Here is a 22450-nt window from a genome sequence, read left to right as displayed (position 1 = left end):
TCTAGTTCCACTTTAACACAAATCTCATTCCATACAGGAGTAACATGGGGTTAAGTGTCTTGGCCAGGGACACACCAGCACGAAGACTAACGGCGTTTTCCTGTCAAACTCACAACACTCACCACTGATCTACCGTCGTCCATGTTTATACCAGAAAAGGTCTTAAAAGGTCTTAAAAGATCAACAAATCAAGTACCATCCTTAGAGTTCATGATGTAAAAAACATCACAAATGTGTTCGGACCAAAAACAACATTTTATGACCTTTTCTTTGACTTGAACCAAACGCTCAATACTTTCTACAGTTTGCCTTTTACCAGATCTGTACCTGTGGTCTATTTCAGTTCAGCAGTATTTCAAAACCAATAAAAGCTTCCAGCTATGATGAATTATTTGAAACGTCATAACGTATTAAATTGCAAACCACCAGATCTAATTATTTTTGATAATCATGGCCAGGATGAAGGCAAATGAGCACCATTTTAGTTATATTATCTCTAAACAGTTATATAATAGGAATAGCGTAAAATGATTTGAGACGAGACGTCAATCATTTAAAAACGAGCAGAGACTGAATAAGTTAGAAAATCAGCGCACAATGTACTCATGTTTGTGGACACACTTGGCTGTGTGCCATTTGTGCATCGGTGTGCGTTGTGTGTAAATCCAAGATAGCTATTCCGCTGAGTAGAAGTAATTCTTCCTAATTCGTTCCCAGTCACACATCTAAATGGGTTTGGATGAGAAACACGGCGAGGGGTCTGATGGCCTCCCCGAAATCCAAGGCCCCATTTATCTGTTGAATTTGAAATGAATTTATTCATTGTAGATATGGAAGCTGATATTCAAAAAACCTGCATCACTGTATATGGACTCAAAAGGGAAGGGCACAGTCATTTTGTAGATTTGTCATGCTGCAGTGTCTTCACTTCTGGCATCTGATCTGATCTAATGAGTCCACACCTCGGTCTACAATACTTCTACAAAATGCATACGATAGATGGTGTTTTACTGTGACCTTGATTTTTTTCCCTCAACAGAAACTCCTTTCTGCATTATGCAAAATTGTGTCACTGCAGAACAGCTGCATCGTGTCTATTAAGATTTTCTGGCCACATCACCACCCTCATGTATACAACCACTACACTACTTGCGAAAATGATGATGCATTCACTGTCGCTAATCTTCGTCTTTCTTGTGTTTCCAGAAAGAAAAATATTCTAAGTAATTAGTATAAGTAAATTCTGTTACTGTGTGGACAAAATCTATAACATGGCTCTGCAGTAGGCAACACAGCTGATCGATGTTACTCTATTCACATGACAATCTTACAGGAAAAAAAAGCCCTTAAAGGGACACTGTGTAGTATTTATGGGTTTATATAACCCAAAATCCACTTTTTTATACATATTATGTGCTCCTGCATTGTCTAGTCGCTGTATAATAGTTTTTGTTTCATTTTCGTAGTGTTTCAAAAAGTCATGTAAAATAACATGACCGCGGACCGCGGTTGCATAGCCACTGTTAGCAGAGAGACGCCACGTTTCTACCGGAGCCTGTAAGGACAAACGCGAGAGAACAAATCAAGCGTCTCTTTACTTGTAGCAGGAAGTCCCGCCTCCACTCTCTCCGCTTCGTCTGCTACGGCCGCGGTAGCTCCGCCCTCTCCCTCGCCTCACGAACCTCATCTGCTGACACGGAGAAAGACGACGAGGACGACATTTGACCGGCTGAGGATACCGTAGCGCTCAGGGAAGGGAGGGGGGGTGAGCAGAGGAGCAGTTCTTTGTTGTAAATTTCAGCCTCTCCTCTAGATGGCACTATAAACTACTTACTTCACCTTTAAAGGGACATGAACTTACCGTAGCCTGCCTACACACACAGCCAAAAACAACATTTATTTATTTATTTTATAAATTGTCAAATATATATCGACATGGGCAAAATGACGTGGATTATCGTCGTAAAGGTCGATAATGACACATTTTCGAAAAATATCGCCTAGCCCTAATTTTAGTTCTACTCCTATGTTTTATGTAAATATTAGCAAATCAATGCATGATCACACTTGCTTAACAAGACACACACCTCTTTATTTGAAAAAAAAAAAAATTATTATTATTATTTTCATACATTCAATACCCACGTATTATATTGAAAACCGGAAGTTTCTACATGCTGCAGTAAGCAATCCAACGCGCCGACTTTCCCAGTTGTCTCAAAGTATTTGCCATAGTGTTAGTGGCAGAAAAGGCTTAGCCTATAGCCTATATAGTATCTGGTGAGCACGCGAAACAATCATGTGCGCACCCAAAAGTACCTGGTGAGCGCGCGAAACGATCACGTGCGCACAGGAAAGTATCTGGTGAGCACGCAAAACGATCACGTGCGCACACGAAAGTATCTGGTGAGCACTCAAAACGATCACGTGCGCACACGAAAGTATCTGGTGAGCACACGAAACGATCATGTGCGCACACGAAACGATCATGTGCGCACACGAAAGTATCTGGTGAGCACGCAGAAGTATCTGGTGAGCACGCAAAACGATCACGTTCGCACGCGAAACTATCTTGTGAGCACTCTAAACATTTCTTTTTCTCTCTTTTTTTTTACTCCATGTCCCTTTAGGGGCTCCGTACCAGATGATTACAAAAGGAGTACAAAAAATACCATTAAATGGTCCAGTGCCATTAATACTATGTACAGTACAATACTTTCAGAAAAAAGAAGAAGAAATTAGAAACATTTCACGAATGTTGGGTTTGGACCACTTTCAACAAGCAAGTGAAAAGGCTCCGCTCTTTTAAAATTGTATATGCAATTCCAAGAGAAAATGTCCTAATGTATTTAGATTTTACATCAGTATTCATGTATAAAAGAAACCTCCAACTTAGGCTTTACAGAGTCTTTACTAATCAATCCTCTCATTTGGATGCAGCGAAACTATACATCAGTGTGTCATTATAAAACCCCACGGCAGGTGAACACTGCATATAGAGTACACACATCACTTCCTTATCACAAAAAAGTGTAGAAATAAACTACTTGCACACAGTAAAAAGTTGGGGTATAAATGCACATCGTTCTACATTAACTAGGCTACATGTTCTCCAATGATACGTGAAGGATGTGAAAGAAAGTTTCAAACTGACACCTGTTCGCTTTGGCACCGTGGAGTGAAAGACTTCAAATACCTGAGCTGATTTTAAAAACAACAGACACTTCACTTGCTAATCCCTTTGCAGGCAAGTAGAGATAAACTGCACCAAAACAACTCCGTTCTCAGGCTTCACCTCAGCTCAAGTTAGAAGAATAATGCAGAACAGCAAGATCTTCCATATCCACATGGCCTGATTAGAGCCAACATCAAAACACTTGATTGGTCCAGTGGACAAATACCAGGCAGCTAATGAGAAGCTCATGGCTCAGCTGTAGCCGACACGCCTCGACTTGTCCAGGGTCCTGGTCTGGTCTGGTCTAGCTTAGCTTAGCCTGGTCTGGTCTACGTTGTGCTGCACGCAGATATTCTCTGATCTCTGGTTTGAGGATGGTACAAAGACGATATCATTTTGAGCAGAGACCTGATGGAGCCAAACGTTTCTTCAGTCCTGATGGGTCTTTTCTTGATTTAGTTTATATTCATACTGAGAGAAAAAAAAAGCATGAGGAGAAGAAACATTAGAGACAAAGAGCTGAATCTAATTTCAGTGCACTTCTGTCGAGGACACTAATGCATAGATTGTTATTAGTGCCGTCAATTTAACCCATTATTAAATGCGTTAACACAAACCCATTTTAGAGATTAAAGGTCACATAGAGTGGTCCTGCTGCACATAAATGTTAGTTATGGAGGTCTACTTACATATATTAACTTGTTTTTATGGTCAAAAACCTCCTAGTTGCTGTAAACGAGCTGATAGAAATCCTCTTTTCTGACGGTGTTTTTCTGCTGCGAGATTTCAGAGTGAACTTTCACCCCCAAAAATAGCTTCTTCACGACTCCCCGCCGCAGTCCCTTTTATGACTTTAAACCGGAGTCAGACCCAGAGTCAGAAGACACTGTTGCTCGTGAAACACCTCCACAACGGATGTTATTCTTCTTCTGCGGTTCAATGTACGCAACTGGATGTGCCCGGACTAGTGCCCGGAGCAGGACGATCGGTTGTTCAGGAGAACCGCTGCTTACGTAACTATTACGGGATTTTCAGAGATCTAGTTGAGCCCGAGATTACAATAAACACAGCGTTTTTATGGCTGAACTGTTTGTTTCGAACCGGCAGGGCTTCATAAACAAGGTAATGACGCAGATACACACCAAAAGAACAGCGTTAATAGGAACTTCCGGTCTAGTTCTGCTTTAACTATGACATTAATGCGATTAGTCGTAACTTAATATTTTTTATAATTTGACGGCACTAATTGTAATATCGTTCCTCTTTACAAATCACTTACCAAGGCCAGCTGCCGTCCTATGTTTCCCATAGTTATGACCCCTGCGAAGAAGATGCAAGGTAACCAGGAGCGAATGTACAGGAAATCTGGGGAAGTATACCTGTGCACAACAGAAGCACATGACAGCATCTTATCTTTATTTTTTTAAATACACACCCACACTTAACTTTCAACACAGTTTGTTCAATCGAGGTTTGGCTGACGATTAAATAAAGAGTAAAATACACCAGAAATACCTAGAAAGACCTACAAACTAGTATGTTAAAAAAGTCAATCTGAAATTTAAAACCCAAAATCTTTTGATTTCTCTTAACCTAAAGAAATCCAGTGTATTATCTTGAAAGTATTGGCCAAGTATTGTTGGTTAGAAAAGGATGTAGCTGTTTAATGTATGGGTAACAGGTGTGAGCTGAAGACTGTGCTGCCACACAGCAGCTTGATTCTATTTCCTGTTGTTCTTCAGCCAATAACTATGGTAGCCCTGAGGTGCAAAACAAAAGAAAACACAAACGCAAATCACAAACGCAAAACAAAAAAACAAAATGTGCTTTTTCTTTTTTGATTTGCATTTGTGTTTTTTGATGTGCCATCTCTCTCTCTCTCTCTCAATCAGCTTATGAATATTGTATGAAAACAATAAATGCTCAGAATTCCAGTGTTTCATTAGTAAGAAGCTGTAGGTCCCAGTAACAATCAAATACAGCCTAGGCTAATTTACACTGCTTTACATGATCAGGATTACTGATCACTGATTGAAGAGTTTAAATAAACTGATAACCTATCATGATCCGATCACGTGAGGGAGCAATACGCCTATTTAAATAACGTGCTTATTTACTGTATATCACATTAAATACATTTATTCAATCAATGGGCCAAGCCCTGAAGAGTTCATCTTTGGGAGAACTCTGGAAGTGTTTTTCACCAAGCCTAGAAAAGTAGTGGTGTCAGTGTCAAGCTGCCTGAGTCTTGGCTGACGATTAGTGCAGCATGCATGTGCCAAGGGCGTGGACAGCAAATGCAAGTGTTCTTTGTTCATCATTTTTGATTGACATTTTGTTCACATGATCGATGTTAAGTTTTACAAGTTTTAAATGATTTAAATGAACAAGAACAAGTGAAAATTAATGAACAAATTAACTATTGAAATTGAATGAATGAATGAAAGTGTGTTTTTTCATGATTAAATCTGAAAGATTCCCGATATTCCTTTAAAAGTCCTTATGGATGTTACGTGTTAAATTCAGTGGTCTCAAAATATACACACACACACACGAGGGTCAGAGACTCTCCAACCACAGTCTCCTAAAATCCTGTAGGAAACACTGATGTCATGTGTTCGAGGAAAGACGAGAGAATGTGAGTTTTTATGTAGAACACATGAAAGAAGAGCACACCGACAGGCAGTATAAGGCTTCCTGTTTTTCACCCTGCACGTTTAACACCATTTGTTCAACAATGTGTCAACAACTTACTGATATAATCCATTGTAAACCAGGAGTTGAGCGGCCATCGTTGCCAGCAGAGCAATGGCAACCCCCAGGCCAAAGCCACTGCGTGAGCGGTCGAACGTCCACCAGAGTCCGATGGAGAGCGCTGCCAAAGTCAGAGACAGCTGAATGTTGTTGGCAAAATCCACTTTCTGACAGAGGAGGGTCAAGGAACACATATAGATATGGATATAAGGGTTCAGGAGGCACACTCCCACATGACGAACAAAATGTTTATCCTAATATGTCACAGAGGACCAGGAATAATGTTCATATAACAAACTGAACTCACCAACAAAAATATTTGCATTAAAAAAATGTTTTTTCGGACCGCAAAGTTACGTTTGTGTTTTAAAATTATGTTTTGGCACGAGGCGCCATCTACCGCCGTCTACCAATCATAGCAGTCAGTAGAGTCTCAGCTGCTGCGCAACCATGGGTTGCCAGTTAAAATAGCTACAATTGAAATGAAACGAAAGGAAAAACTATCCAAAAAACTTCAGCGTCACCAAAAAGTACAGAAAGTTACACATGCGTCAAGGAGCTCGTGAATCTCCGTTTCGTTCGGAGGGAAGTCCGAAGAAAGGGGCTTGGACTTTGGAATTCAAAATGTAGCCTGCTCAAACAGTTTTTCCCAGGATCTCCAACCCTACCTTTAATAAAGGAATTGTTGTAATCTGTAAAACCGAGACAGACTCAGACAGACTGGATGTTACCCACCAATGCCCAAGTATTAGACAGAACAAGGATACAGCACTTGCATGGTTGATGCCCACGAACACAGCCACACAACGCATCACACTGGACCATTCCCGCTTGAAGTTGTGTGGCTCACCCAGTCGTCTGTCAATGCAGGGGTACAATAGCCCGATCATTGCTGCAGGAGGGAAGAAGGGAAAAAAAATGAAAATAGAGCAGGAAAAACAAAAGGCATAGGCAGCATTCACTGCTGTAGTGCCACCATCCATGTGTCAGCTGGTATTGTTCTGATAAGCATAGGCACCCATCCCACTGAGTTGGCACACCACTCCTGGGTCATAGGGTTTATTTAAAGTCTGAGACTAATTTGTTTTGTTGAAAAACAATGTTTAATTTGTTTGCAAAAATTTGTTTTCACTTCCAGATAGCAATAAGGATAATAATGGAAAAGATCAGGTATAATAAGTGTAAAATAAAACTTGCAATTGCATACCACGTTGCAATACGGACATGTAAATGGTTTGTGTTTACATAGAGCTTTTCGAGTCTTGATGACCACTCCAAGCTGCTTTACAGTACAGTTTTACAATTCAACCATTCACTCACACTTTCATACAGCACATCTATGTGCAGCGCATTTTCTATCACTCATCTTCCATACCCATTCACACGCTGCCAGCACAGCTATCAGGAGTGACTAAAGGCCACATTATACTTCTCCGACTGCGTAATGCGTTATCCGTCTGCGTCACCACGGAGACGCCTCGAGCCTTTATACTTCTGCGTCGTGGTGACGGACACGCGCTGCAATTTCCCGCCCGATTCAGTAGGTGTCGCTGCGCAAGGTTGTTGTGCTTCTGGCTACAGTGAGCAATGGTGTCCAAGAGACAAAGAGAGAGAAAGACTGTTGTTGTTGAAACAATGGCCGTTTCTTACTTTTCTGTGTGACGGAACGCAGTTTTAAGATAATTTGAGGCGAGAAATTGGCCATTTAGAGTCTAAACATGTGCCGTGTGTGTTAAGATATGACGTATTTATAGTTTGGCAGCGACGTTATCGGCGGGGATCAGCTCCGCGTCTGTGGACGCTCGGTGCTCACTGCGAGCCGGCACAGAGCCAGTCTCCGTTGTCCCTTGACGGAGTGACGGACACTTAAAAAATATTTTGTGCAGTCGGAGATGACGCAGAGGCTCTTCGACAGACTTTACGCAGAAGTATAAATTGGGCTTAAGTGTCTTGCCCAAGACTACGACATGTAGACGAGTGGAGCCGGGAATCGTATGGGCTGAAATATGTGCCACCAGAAACTGCCTTTGATTGATTTAGTCAAGTGTGTCATACTACAGCAGAGCAACAATTTCATATGGATCTACAAAGAGTTGGCACTTAATAATAGAAAAAAATGTATGATTAAAATATATAGTCACAAAAGATCTGATGGTGTTGTTGCTTCATGGCACAGCTGTGTGTTAAGGACGCATGCTCTATGAAACCTAAGACTTACAGAACATTTCAACTGTAAGAGATTAACTTAAAGATTAAATAAATTCTGTGCAACATTAAAGTAATATTTTTTTTTTATCGTTATAGCACATGCTCACATACCTGAGGCTGTGCCGCAGCAAGGGGGCACCCACCATGCTGAGGAGAAGATACTGCTGATGACATCAGGGGGAAAGAGGGTGACATTCCTCTGCACTTGAAGTAAGTTCAGCACCAGAGCCAGGAAGACACCCACAGAGAACAGCATGGCCCCTCGTATTACCACGTTGGTGGTTCTAAAATAGAGTGCATGTGCAAGCATTAGACCACAGTGACACAAGAAGAAAGCAGGGTTGTTGTCAGATTGTGAGAACTACCTCGAGTATGAAAATAGTATGACCCTACACCAGCTCGGTTGTCCATGGTTAAGCTTCACGTTAATGTTATTTGCGGAGGGGAAAACGGCTGTTTTATGGTCAAAAACCTCCTAGTTGCTGTAAATGAGCCGATAAAAATCACCTGTAGGTTCCGGGACTCACTACACAATCCATCAACATCACTGATAATTAGTTTAATATGGTGGTGTACCACAAAAATAATGTGTGGCACACAAATATGATATTTGAGTGCCACATCAGATGCTGAACCGAAATAATTGAACCTGTCCTAATACTTCTAGACTGGATGAATAACGTGGTCTCCTTAAAGCAGGGGTTCTCAAAGTTTTGATACCTGAGGGCCAATTTAGGAACCCAACATTAGACTGAGGGCCGCCAAAGGGAAAAAAAAGAAAAAAAAACTGAAAGAAATCCCATTTGTAATAATTATGGTGTCCAAAACTTGACAAAACGGACATACTATACTACGTTGTCCAAAATGTGACAATTTTTTTGAAAAAAAAATTTTGGTCCAAAATTTGACAAAAACATCATACTGTACTATGTCGTTTTTTTTTTAAATTTTAAAATTTTAAAATTTTTGGGGAAAAAAGTTTTTGGTCCAAAATTTGACAAAAACGTTGTGCAATACTATGCCGTCGCAAATTTGACAATTTTTTTCAAAACAAAATTTGTTCCAAAATTTGAATAAAATGACATATATGCCGTCCCAAATTTGACAATTTTTTTCAAAAAAAAATTCGGCCCAAAATTTGACAAAAACGTCATACTTTACTGTGTCGTCCAAAATGTGAACATTTTTGGGGAAAAAATTTAAATGCCAAACTTTGACAAAGTGTCACATAGTGTCACTATGTCATCAAACGTTTGATGACATAGTAAATACAGTTGTACAGTTTACACTTATCGGTCTGTATCCAGTAATGTCCAATAAACATTTAACAAGCTTAGTAGCTCCTGGATTAAAACTATCAACTGTAATTCATTGCGGGCCGCCAGAAATGTTTCTGCGGGCCGCCATTGGCCCGCCGGCCGCACTTTGAGAACCAATGCCTTAAAGTGAAGTAGTGTGGAGCAGTTACAGAGCTGACCTGTTGGTGATGGCTGAAATGTAGGGGCCTTTGGAGATGGAGGACGGTTGCGGTTGCCCAGACCCCAACCACTGCTGCTGTATGCTGGCCACTCCGCTGTCACTCATCGCTGTCTATGACAAGGACATTCGTAAGCAGGAAATATGGGATGTTGTGAGATGCCTTTATCCACTAATTCATTCAGTGTCCTCCCTTGACATCCTAAACCAAGCTGGAAAAACAAGGGCAGACAAGGTTATTAACAACAAGAGAAAAATACAACTCATAGGATTGTATTCGTTTGGCTATTTTAGTAATTGAGGGAAACACAGTTATACAGGCTAGGAATCAGATTATTATGTCACTCACTTTGTTGATTTAACACTCAATTACAGTATAATTTCCATCGTCATTCAAAACTGGAAATCAATCACGTCACGAACAGCGCCTTCTGCTCTTCACCAACACGTAAACAATAAACTGTAGCGGTTATGCTAACCTAGCTTACAGTAAGTTGTTTAGTCTGATTACTCGTAATAGCTAAAGGCCTGTGATAACACCAGACTCATTTGGAGCACATCGGCAGAGGTCTTACCTCATGGTGTCAAGACCTTCCGCAATTGCAATTATACATCTCGTCTCAACACGTTATTTTACTCGCTCCCTGATATTACGAAAATATCTGCTCCCACCTTCCCCGGTCTACTTCCGGGTATGCTGAATGAACAGCCAATCAGCGCCTAAAGCCGTGACGTGTCACGTGATCGGAGATTACGGTCCATGCGTTCTTCTTCTTCTTCTTCCATTTTGAAGTTTCATGGCGGTTGGCAAACAACGATTTGGTGCATTACCGCCGCCATCTGGTATGGAGTAATACGCCATGTACTGTATGTGTGTGTTATTATAATATAATGATAATAATAATAATAATAATAATAATAATAATAATAATAATAAAATACATGTATATGCATACATGTACATACAGGTGCAATTAGAATATCGTGGAAAAGTTAATTTATTTCAGTAATTTAAAGGTGAAGTAAGTAGTTTATAGTGCCATCTAGAGGAGAGGCTGACAATTATTTATTTACTTATCATATGCCTGTTGTTTCACCTTCAGTTAAAACTGGATATCCCTATTATCCCTTAATCCCATTCATTCTTTTTATAATATTCCAAAACTTTTGAATTCTTTTAACCTTTAAAGAGTAACAATTATGTATTTATTTATTTATTTCTCACACATTTTGCTGTAATTGATATAACTGTACAGTGCATTTGAGCTTTCACCCACAGGAGTGATAACCATTGTTCATATACACATACATTTTTCTTCTCCTTCCCCTCGGCATATTTGATATGCGCTTGTGGTCAAATAAGCTCACAGAGATGCAGAGGTGAGAAATCACAGTGCACAGCAGTTCACTCCTAATCATTTCCCTTATTTATAACCAAATTGAATTCAGCATAGTGAGGCCTGCTGCCCGATGGGCTTTCATGGATTATATCTTGCTAGACAATGGTTTGAACATCAGTGGACTGCCACAGTCCCACTCCACTATAACTCAGTATTAATTTATCTCAGTTAACGGTAGTCAAACCATTCGTTAACGTAGTTATGATTTGAAATCCTCGCTGAAAAAGCTCAAAGCAAGCTGCTGTTTTTGCCTGGAACAATAATCTAAAAAGAGCAAGAAAAATAAAGAGTCTAAAGCTGGGGTTCTCAAAGTTTTGATACCTGAGGGCCAATTTAGGAACCCAACATTGGACTGAGGGCCGCCAAAGGAAAAAAAAACGAAAAAAGAAATACCATTTGTAATCATTTTAATGACCAGATTGCATAAGAGTTAATATAATGTAATTTAAGCATTAATATAATAACGCTTTATAATTTACCGGGCAATTACCCAGTATTTTGGCCATTGTTCTTACCTTCTAATTACAGGTTAATACCAAGTAACACATTTCTGTTACCATATATTTACTGGGTAAATAGCTAGTAATTGGGGGCTGTAGCTACCTGCTTATTACCAGCTTATAACCCAATAATACACTAAAATTCACCATATAGAAACCAGGTAAATACCCAGTATTTTTGTTTATTTTTGTCCAATAAACATTTAACAAGCTTAGTACCTCAATATATATCAACTATCAACTGTAATTCCCTGCGGGCCGCCAGAAATGTTTCTGCGGGCCGCCATTGGCCCCCGGGCCGCACTTTGAGAACCAATGATTTAAGGTTTCATTATATATGTTTTTATCTCCAACCTATACTATTTACAGTCCCATGGGATATTCACTTAACCCCAATAATTAGAGTGATAAAGGAAGTCTGGTCGGTAACAGGAGGGTATGAGGGCTTTCAATTAGCTGTCAAGAGCCACTTGGAAGCCCCCTGACACAACCCGAGCACAGCCAGGGGTACAGTTCATCATCCTGCCTCTGGGCCTTTTCATTACAGATGAATGAGTCCTACTGTCGCTTCCTTCAGTATAAATGTGAGTGATGGCATACATAGGTTGGGCTGTGTGTGCGTGTGTGTGTGGATGGTGAGGGGTGGGGCCAGGATCTCATCATAAATGTCATCCCCATTGGACCATTGCAGGTCCCGGGCTCCAACATAATAGTCCCCCACGACCCCTCTGTTGTCTATAATTAACCTCTAACCTTGCTCTTCTCTGCCTTATCCACCAATCCCCGGACTGCAGATGTGGGAGATGCCGTTTTCCGCTCAAGCCGCTCAAACCTTCCACCCTGCATGCATTCTCTGTACAAGCAAAAGCATAAAAAAAAGCAACAAAAGAGCAAATGAGTCGCTTGCTAGAAATTATTTGAAGGGAATGGATTGAACGCAACAATGGGATAGAGAGCAGTGGTGGACAATGGTTAAGACCAAGATAAACTGTATATATATTTTAAAAACTAATTCTATTTGGCTCACTTTGACTGTGAACAAAATACAACATTTTTAAACAGCATCAGCTTCTATTTCCAGGTATTCCAAGATATGTCAATTCTCATTTGTAATGGAACACTACATTGTTAGGTGAGCAAAAGTATAGGAACAGATAGTCTTGAATTAGGTTGAAATGAATAATACGGCTAATCTGCTTTACTGTTGTCATCATTGTTTATCTCTAAGTATTTCCAAACTGTTGACATTTAAAACACGTTTGCTTATCACCACACACCTGCCCAGTTCACTAGATGACACGTAAAGTGGTAAATTTACAATATTCTCAAAAAATATACATTGTTATATTCAGTTGTGCACAGCACAAAAGATAAATGTAGAGCTCTTGTACAATGTGTTTTCTGAATCTGTAGCAATAGCTCTGCCATTTGTCCAGTGGCAAGGGAATAGCTATGTTTGGACAGGCAAGGTGTGCTTCAATCTTAAAAAAAAAAAATGTTTTTAAAGAAAGAGAGAAATGAGCTGGAACTGACATTTTACAAAACAATGTTCAATCCAGCCAGCAAATTGTGGCAGCGGTAGGTGTTGGTTAAATGCTATGGAGAGTTAAAGGTACACTAGTACCTACTAGTATTTATGGGTTTATATAACCCAAAATCCACTTTTTTATACATATTATGTGCTCCTGCATTGTCTAGTCCATTGGTTCTCAAAGTGCGGCCGGGGGGCCAATGGCGGCCCGCAGAAACATTTCTGGCGGCCCCGCAATGAATTACAGTTGATAGTTTTAATCCAGGAGCTACTAAGCTTGTTAAATGTTTATTGGACATTACTGGATACAGACCAATAAGTGTAAACAAAATTCTGGGTATTTACCTGGTGTCTATATGGTGAATTTTAGTGTATTATTGGGTTATAAGCTGGTAATAAGCAGGTAGCTACAGCCCCCAATTACTAGCTATTTACCCAATAAATATATGGTAACAGAAATGTGTTACTTGGTATTAACCTGTAATTAGAAGGTAAGAACAATGGCCAAAATACTGGGTAATTACCCAATAAATTATAAAGCGTTATTATATGAATGCTTAAATTACATTATATTAATACTTATATTACTTAACGCTAAACTGCAATCTGGTCATTAAAATTATTACAAATGGGATTTCTTACTGTTTTTTTGTCCTTTTTTTTTTCCTTTGGCGGCCCTCAGTCCAACGTTGGGTTCCTAAATTGGCCCTCAGGTATCAAAACTTTGAGAACCCCTGGTCTAGTCGCTGTATAATAGTTTTTGTTTCATTTTCGTAGTGTTTCAAAAAGTCATGTAAAATAACATGGTCGCGGGCCGCGGTTGCATAGCCACTGTTAGCAGCGAGACGCCATGTTTCTACCGGAGCCTGTAAGGACAAACGCGAGAGAACAAATCAAGCGTCTCTTTACTTGTAGCAGGAAGTCCCGCCTCCAATCTCTCCGCTTCGTCTGCTACGGCCGCGGTATCTCCGCCCTCTCCCTCGCCTCACGAACCTCATCTGCTGACACGGAGAAAGACGACGAGGACGACATTTGACCGGCTGCGGATACCGTAGCGCTCAGGGAAGGGAGGGGGGTGAGCAGAGGAGCAGTTCTTTATTGTAAATTTCAGCCTCTCCTCTAGATGGCACTATAAACTACTTACTTCACCTTTAAATGGTCCTTATTGGCTGGAGCTTGCACTTGTACATAATGTCATTTTGAACAACAACAGCAACAACAACAATTGAGGAATAAACCACCAACGAGAAAATGAGACATAGAATGAGGGAGTGTGTCTGTGTGTCTCGCAGCCGCCGAGGAAGAAAAGCATCTCTCATCTTCAGGCAGTGGAAAGAGAGAGAGGAGTTATTTGTGTTGCTTCAATGTCTGAGCAAAATGTAAATGCAAATGCCCCGTTGCTTGTAGCACTTATGAAAAGCTTTGCCGGCATGTGTGTGCGGCACGTTGAATGATAATGACAAAGTGGGCTCTATCCCTTGTGAGCAAGCCTGCGGAACAATGATTACAGATTGGTGAGTGTGTCCTCAGCAACACAGGGGACTCTGATTCTAATGCTAATCAATGCTGCTGCTGCCTATTGAAATATATGTGTTCTTGCATCCTAACCTATTGCACCACCTGCTGGTTGTAAACTGGTACCAGGATTGTTACCGTTTGGTTTAGTTCCAGGGCACTGTGAAGCGATTTCTGCTGCCAAATATTGATGTATGAATTTGACTGTATTGTGCAGTATTCAATGTGTTCTTCGAGGTAGAAAGGGTCTTAAAAAAGCCGCATCTCCCTCTGTCTGATCATGCAGACATGAGCTAATCCCAGTGTGAAAGCACGGAGGGTGGGGGTGGGAGTTTACATTGATTTGCATTAATTCCCTAGAGACTTACTGATATATATATATATATATATATATATATATATATATATACACATACACACCACACACTATAGTGTCTCCTTTTGAATGCACTTTATTTTGCAATGTGAAAACAAGGAAAGCTGAGGCACAGTGATGCTCAGCTGCACACTCCATGTAAGTTAATGGAAGCGAGGAGAGTCTCCGTTGAAGCCCCCGCTCTGATTGGCTGTTCGGCAATGTGCAGCTTCCCCACAGAACAACCTGTCACTGTTAATCAGTGGCCATCTCTTAACAGTCAGCCGGGGCTATCGGAGAGGTGAGCCCATTGCTATTCAGGACGAAACGGATGATAAATCATTTGTACATAATTAGGGCCCAGCAAGGTTACAACTGACACGTATTTTCATCTTAATTAGGGGGTAAATTTGTTCCATTAATTTAATTTGGCACTCATGAGCAGCTCTCCGCCTAACTAAGTTAATCTTACACCTGTCAGGAGGGTATGGTGTTGAGCGTTGGATTGCGGGAGGAAATAGAAAAGAAAGAGTCTTTCTTTTCAGTTGGTTTCAATGCGCAAACCTCCGACTGCAGTGAAGCGGGGGGCTGAGTGTAGACATTCAACTCTTTATCGATCACTTTTTCATCTGCATGATGATAACATAACCCTCTTCTACTATATTACATCTTATATATATATATATATTTTTTACATCACATAATTCACATTAAATGAGAATAAACTTTAGTTTATAATACTGTACAGAGCAGTGAGAGAACTCTACAGCAGGTAAAATTATGCTGTGAATTTATTTTTCTAGCATAAAGGAAAAATAATCGGACTAGAGCTGAAACGATTAATCGATTAATCGATTACTAAATAAATCACCAACTATTTTGATAATCGATTAATCGGTTTGAAGCTTTTTTCATGATTAAAACAAGATTTCTGATTGTTTCAGCTTCTTAAATGTGAATATTTTCTTTGTTTCTTTGCTCCACATAAACAAAGAAATCATTAAGACTGAATCATTTTGGTTTGTGGACAAAACAAGACGTTCGAGAACATCGTCATTTCCAGCTCCAACTTTTTTTTTTATAGCATTTTCTGACATTTTATGGACCAAACGATTCATCGATTAATCGAGAAACTAATCGACAGATTAATCGATTACGAGAATAATCGTTAGTTGCAGCTCTAAATCGGACACAATGTCTCCACTTTAAGGCTTAAACGGGGTCTGACATCTGATCAGCTTGCATACCAGCCTCAAGTGGCATTGTGCTCCACAGATGTGATCTGGTACACCACCCATTGAGGGCGCTAAATAACAAGCATTGGCTTGTTGAACAAACAATATCTGAAACAATTTACCTCATCAATAAAACAGGACTAGAAATGAAATATGAATGAAATATCTTCATCTTAACAGGTACTTTATGTTCAACATTCACCACACATCACAAATACACTTTTGCTCATTTCCAACTTCAAAAACTAACACTATAAGGCAGGGGTCTGCAACCTTTATTATGAAAAGAGCCATTTTTGTCCCCTCTCCAACCAAATAAAATTAATCTGGAGTTGCAAAACCCATTTGACCCATAAAATTAAGATTATATCACATATAACTTTTTTATACAGATATACTACATACAAAATAATGAGTTTGTTGCATTAAGAACTACAAAAATAAAACTGTTCACATTGCATTGCTGTATATAGCCAACATTTTATAAAGTGGAGGAAAAAAAATACAGAATTCCATTGTTCGTGTAAATAAAAATTTCAATTAAAAGTAACACCCTTTGAAATAGATAATGTAATATTTGGAGTACAGTACATATGCAGTAAATATGTGGGTCCAAAGATGGACTGGACATTGGATGTGATGCACAAAATGCACATTTTATCACCTTGATTTCTAAATATTAGGTGTTCACTTGAATTAAATAAAAATCAACTTTTTTATTCAAAGTGACTATACAAAGGAGCCACAACAGAAGGCTTGAGGAGCCACATGTGGCTCTAGAGCCGCAGGTTGCAAACCCCTGCTATAAGGGATAGTGTTACTGGTTTGTTAAAATGAATTTATCTACATATTATTAAGTATAGCTACAGTTTTTCTTTTTGTGGTTTATAAAATATATTAGCGATGTTAGAAGTCGATTTCTGACTGAAGAGATTTTCAACAAGGAAGAATGGACATAATATGGCCATTGTATTACTAAATATGTGTGTGTATATATATATATATATATATATGTCCATATATTACTGGGCATCTTTTTACAGTTCACTAAATTATATAAACCGGCAATTCACACCTCTACCAGCAAAACAACTCAAACTAATGTAATGCATCCCCCCACTTAATATCATGTTATAGTGAAAACGGTAACCCACGACCTCGTCTTTTAAACATAGTGTGTAACTGAGGCACAGCTGCCAGCGAGGTGATAGAATATAATATATGTTTGCTAGAAATGTTTTTTATAACAGTAATAATAAGACATTTGGTCATAATTATCCCATTATAAAATGTATCATGGTACGAATTTTAATTACAGTTGTCCACACTATTATTTATATAATTTAATATGAATGTCTGTTTTTGATATTAACACATTCATGTTGCATCATAAATAGTATTATTAAGTATATGTGTGATATCATGATGCAATATTGCGAACAGTGGCCCCCAGGTCATACGAGTTTGAGACCCCTGCCTTAAAATGCTCTTTAAAAACACATTAAATGCAATTGTGATGATTAAAACATGAAAATCAGTCATTCTGCACAAACTACAGCTTTATTTTTTATACTCTAAATACATTATGAATGCATTGTGAGTATATGTGATATACTGGGAACACCCAAAATCTTTTAGGGAGTAAACACCACACCTCTGATCAATTTCCCTAAATCCCACATACTGAACAAATCTACAGTATATTCTAATGCAAGTTTAAGAATGAGAACTTCAATATATCAACACAGTTCCAACTTCAATTTATGAATGTTTTTGATTTATTTGACTAATAGTTATCAAATAAAGAGCTGTTAAGATGTGACCTTTGCAGAAAATTAAGTTATTGACCAATCATGGGAGTTGAGCACTCAACCATTTTAAAACGGGGAATAAATGTGGCATATGTAGTGTGGACTACAAAAATAAACGAGTCTTTATCACAGTGTGAGACTACATATCGTTTATTGCTGCCACACCGACAAATAATAAACTTTGTAATGTGATAGTTTATTGTTAGAACAGAATACGTATATTGTTCTTACAACACAGGTTTACAGTAAGAACGTGTGTTACAAACGTGAAACGTATATTGTTTTAACAACAAACCTATCGCGTTATAACGTAATTCTGATCGGTTTTGCGTTTGCTGATGTGGCAACAATACACTATATAAGACGGTAAATTACAAGATGAACAAATAAAAGCTTGAGCTTACAATGTCACAGATTTACAGCTCCTGGTCTTCAAACAAGGAATTAACTATTTACTAATTAGAAAAAGTAAAGATCAAATGAGATACAGAATTTGTCAAAATTACTTTACGCTCCATAACTATTCTGATTACCATCACACACACATGTCCTCATATAATATAAGGCAGAAATACTTATATCATTTTCTTCAGTTTCGTTTCGTTTGTTTTGTTTTTATTGGTTCCACACGACTGTTGTTCCCAGTGGATACTTGCTTCTTGCTCTTCATAAGCTCCTCTTTAGCCATGGGCTCTATTATGGCCCCCAGCTGAGTGACCACCTTAGGATTAGTGATCTTGTTGACAGTCTGCTCCGTGTTCCACATGCGACCGACGGGAGAGCGGATGATGCTCTCGAACTGCGTGTGGTTCACAAACGGAGAGGGCAAAGAGTTCACCTGGTGCAAGCTGATGGAGCCGTTCCTCTTCTCCGAGATGATGACACCCGGTAGATGCTGATCTTTCCTGGGAGGACGCGGCGCAGACCTGACCCTGAACTTCCTGCGTTTGTTGCGGGACGGCTTGGGGCCCATTCCCCCCCACTCTCCCCATCCCGGCAGGGTCAGGTCCACCATCTTGGGCTTGCCTACATCTTCGTGCTTCCTCTTGTCCTTAAGAAAGTCAGAGATGACATTGTCTCCAGCGAAGGCCTCTTTGATGAGACTTCTCTGATCCACTATTTCATCCGAGTCCTCCTTATCCTCCACTGTCGGAGCGAGTGGAACTTGAATGACTTTTGACCCTTTGGTGAGTACTTGTTTCAGCTCAATCCCTCTTTTCCTTTTCCTGTTTTTTCCTGCCATCTTAGTTGTAGATGGCATGTTTTCTGTGGTGAGGGGTTCCAGGTGCTGAACGGGTGTTTGATCTGCGGATAATTCCATATGACTGAGGAGCTCCACATCCTCAAGAGTTCTGATTCTCATCAGCCCTTCTTCCAGCCGAGTGTCCACGTGGTTTGCGTCAGCTATTGCCTCAGCCTTATCTACTTCGGCATCCAGATGGGTGTTTGCTATTCCCTGGGAAAAACTTTTCAACTTGGCTAGCTCCTGTTCCACCTCCTCCTCCAGGACTGAAACACATGGTGCAGCTTTATACTCCTCCACCTCTTCCTCCCGGACTGAAACACATGGTGCAGCTTTATACTCCTCCACCTCTTCCTCCAGGACCGAAACACAAGTTCCTGCAGCTTTATTTTCCTCCTCATGCTGCACAGTCACAACAGCTACCATGTCGTCCTCCTCTGCCCGACGCCGTCTCCTCCTGTGGTCAAACTCTCGGAGCATCCTTTCCTCCTCTGTTCCCTCCTCCTCATCGTCGTCGTCTTCTTCTGCTACAGCTGTATTTACCACGATTCCAGCCCCCTCTTCTGTAAGATCCACCGTTTCACTCGCCTCCCCCTCTGCGGGAGATTCAAAGAGCTTTGCTCTCATCCAGGGATTTGAAGAATCTACACCTCGCTCTGCATCGTTCACAAAATCAGGCATCACCTCTGGATTGCCTCCTCCTTCCTCCTCCTCCTCTTCCTCCTGCTCAGTGTTCAGTGACGTCACCAGCTTCTGGGTCAGGTCTTTGTTCACCTCCAGCTGCTGCTGCATTGCTTTGCGAGCGCCCTCGTCATATTTGGCCATGATGGCCTTGGATTTGGCCCACTTGCCACTGTTCTGGTGTTTCAGCGACATCCTCTCTTTCATCCGAGCCAGCTCTATCTTGTTCAGCTCCTCTAAGGCCGCGGCGGCGTCGGTCTTCACCATCTCCTCAAACTTCTTGAGGAAGTCTTTGCGCTTGGCCTTGTTGAGCACTCTGTGGTACTTCTTACTCTTGATCTTCCTCTCTCTGCGGGACTTGGCCTCGTAGTAGGACTGCAGAGCTCTGGCCTTCTGCAGCTCAGCGCGGCGGATCTTGGCCTCCTCAAAGCTCATGGCCTTAAGCGAAGCTTCCTCGACGGGGGTCAGAACGGGGTTGTGGACGGGCTGCTTGTTGGCAGAGAGGAGGGAAAAGATTTCCTGCTCCAGCGGGGTTTGAGCCTTCCAGCCGGTGACCACCGTCTCCATGGCTCTGGGGCCAGAGGGCTCCTGGTTGAGCGGGAACACGAGCTGCTCCACTCGCTGGTTCTGTTGGATGATCCCCTTCCACTGGGCGACTTCTGTGGCCGCCTTGTGGAAAGCGACGTTCCTCTGGATCCTCTCGTTCTCCTGCTTGCTCAGGGGCGTTTCTATGGTTTTCTCGTTCTGCTGCAAGGTCTTCAGCTGGTTCTTGGTCTTGGTCGGAACCGCGTGGGTTTTGTCCATGTTCCCTATCAGGTCTGACAGGTCGACTTTGACGCGTCCTCCGTCCGCGTTGACGGTGAACTCGGACATGTGCACGGCTGCCTCGGATCTCTCCCCCAGCGTGTTCTTCCTCTTACCCCCGAGGGCGCTGATGGCCTCGAGCAGCTTCTGTCGTTTGCGTTCATCGCTGACTCCGTTCTCGCCCTCCTCGTCTTCCTCGCTGCTGATGTTTACCTCGTGTAAAAGTAAATCTTCGTCGTCGGCTCCGTCGTCGTAAACAACGCGATGCTCCGTCGCCGCCGCGCTGCTCTCCGTCACAGCGGGGACTTTTTTAACACTCTTCCCCTTCTTCGCGTTCTTCTTAGAGACTTTCGCCATGTTTCGAATACACACACCACCACGACAACAACCGCTGCACCGTCACACGTGTGCCTCGAATGGAGCCGCAGACGTAAACGACTAGCTTTACGACGTGGCGTAAAACGTTCTTCTTCTTCTGCCTGTATTTTCAAGGCAGTGAGTGTTTTGCGCAGTGCTGCCACCTACAGGGATTAAACTGTTACCACATGTAAAAAGTAAACATGAACATGGTCTCTTTCTTTCTTTCTTTCTTTCTTTCTTTCTTTCTTTCTTTCTTTCTTTCTTTCTTTCTTTCTTTCTTTCTTTTCTAACCCTAACCCACTTATTGTTGTATTTTATTTTTGTTTATTTTATTGTTTATTGTATTGTTTATTTTATTTCATTTCGCTTATTGTCTATTTCACTGTCTTATTTTATTATTTTATTTTATTTTATTTTATTTGCATATTTATTTTATTTACATCTGTATATCTAGCTCTTGTTTCCTCGTGCTGTATTTCTTCTTACTTTGCACAGAGCATCTGGAACAAAAACAATTCCCCCCCAGGGATTAATAAAGTATTCTGATTCTGATTCTGATTCTGATTCTGATTCTCTCTTCAAATTTGACTTGACCTTACTTTCTTTCTTCACCGGTGATCCTGAGAGACAGCATAGGTGGATCACTGCCATAAAATGCCATGGCTTTCCTAGCAAATTTTATATATATATATTAAAAAAAAATGGTTGTGAGAGGTTATTACCATTTTTAAGAGAAGCATTTGCAGAAAGCATTGGCAGAGGATCATTAACCCTACAATAGTTTAAATCAAGGTTTAATTACCCTTATCCCTAAACCCCCAAAAGACCCTCTCTCTTTTGACAATTGGTACCCAATCCCCTTTTTAAATAATGACTGTAAAATATTGGCCTTAAAGGTGAAGTAAGTAGTTTATAGTGCCATCTAGAGGAGAGGCTGACATTTACAACAAAGAACTGCTCCTCTGCTCACCCCCTCCCTTCCCTGAGCGCTACGGTGTCCCCAGCCGGTCAAATGTCGTCCTCGCCGTCTTTCTCCGTGTCAGCAGATGAGGTTCGTGAGGCGAGGGAGAGGGCGGAGCTACCGCGGCCGTAGCAGACGAAGCGGAGAGAGTGGAGGCGGGACTTCCTGCTACAAGTAAAGAGACACTTGATTTGTTCTCTCGCGTTTGTCCTTACAGGCTCCGGTAGAAACATGGCGTCTCTCTGCTAACAGTGGCTATGCAACCGCGGCCCGCGACCATGTTATTTTACATGACTTTTTGAAACACTACGAAAATGAAACAAAAACTATTATACAGCGACTAGACAATGCAGCAGCACATAATATGTATAAAAAAAAGTGGATTTTGGGTTATATAAACCCATAAATACTACACAGTGTCCCTTTAAGTGTTGCTTTTGT

The 22450-nt window shown here is 40.8% G+C and overlaps 2 protein-coding genes across 2 annotated transcripts; both read right to left on the bottom strand.

Annotated features, from left to right (window-relative positions):
* Positions 1–3529: 3529 nt before the first annotated feature.
* Positions 3530–8393, bottom strand: insig2 (insulin induced gene 2; the record flags this gene model as incomplete). The annotated part of the gene is made up of 5 exons (XM_083889080.1): positions 3530–3646; positions 4455–4554; positions 5930–6096; positions 6697–6821; positions 8249–8393. The coding sequence occupies 5 exons, from the start codon at positions 8391–8393 to the stop codon at positions 3605–3607; spliced, it is 579 nt and encodes a 192-aa protein (XP_083745206.1). The 3' UTR covers positions 3530–3604.
* A 9430-nt stretch (positions 8394–17823) lies between these two features.
* LOC310927617 (U3 small nucleolar RNA-associated protein 14 homolog A) lies at positions 17824–21062 on the bottom strand. The gene has a single exon (XM_083889963.1). It carries the CDS (start codon positions 21043–21045, stop codon positions 18550–18552), a length of 2496 nt encoding a protein of 831 aa, XP_083746089.1. The 5' UTR covers positions 21046–21062; the 3' UTR covers positions 17824–18549.
* Positions 21063–22450: the final 1388 nt, after the last annotated feature.

The sequence above is a fragment of the Microchirus variegatus genome (assembly GCF_963457635.1).
Source record: "Microchirus variegatus genome assembly, chromosome: 5".
NCBI lineage: Eukaryota > Metazoa > Chordata > Actinopteri > Pleuronectiformes > Soleidae > Microchirus > Microchirus variegatus.
The sequence above is the reverse complement of the archived record's forward strand: the minus strand, read 5'-3'. Positions and strand labels throughout refer to the sequence as shown.

What these genes read in the sequence shown, in the direction of transcription:
- LOC310927617 (XM_083889963.1), bottom strand. Translation starts at nt 21,045, where the DNA reads ATGGCGAAAGTCTCTAAGAAGAACGCGAAGAAGGGGAAGAGTGTTAAA.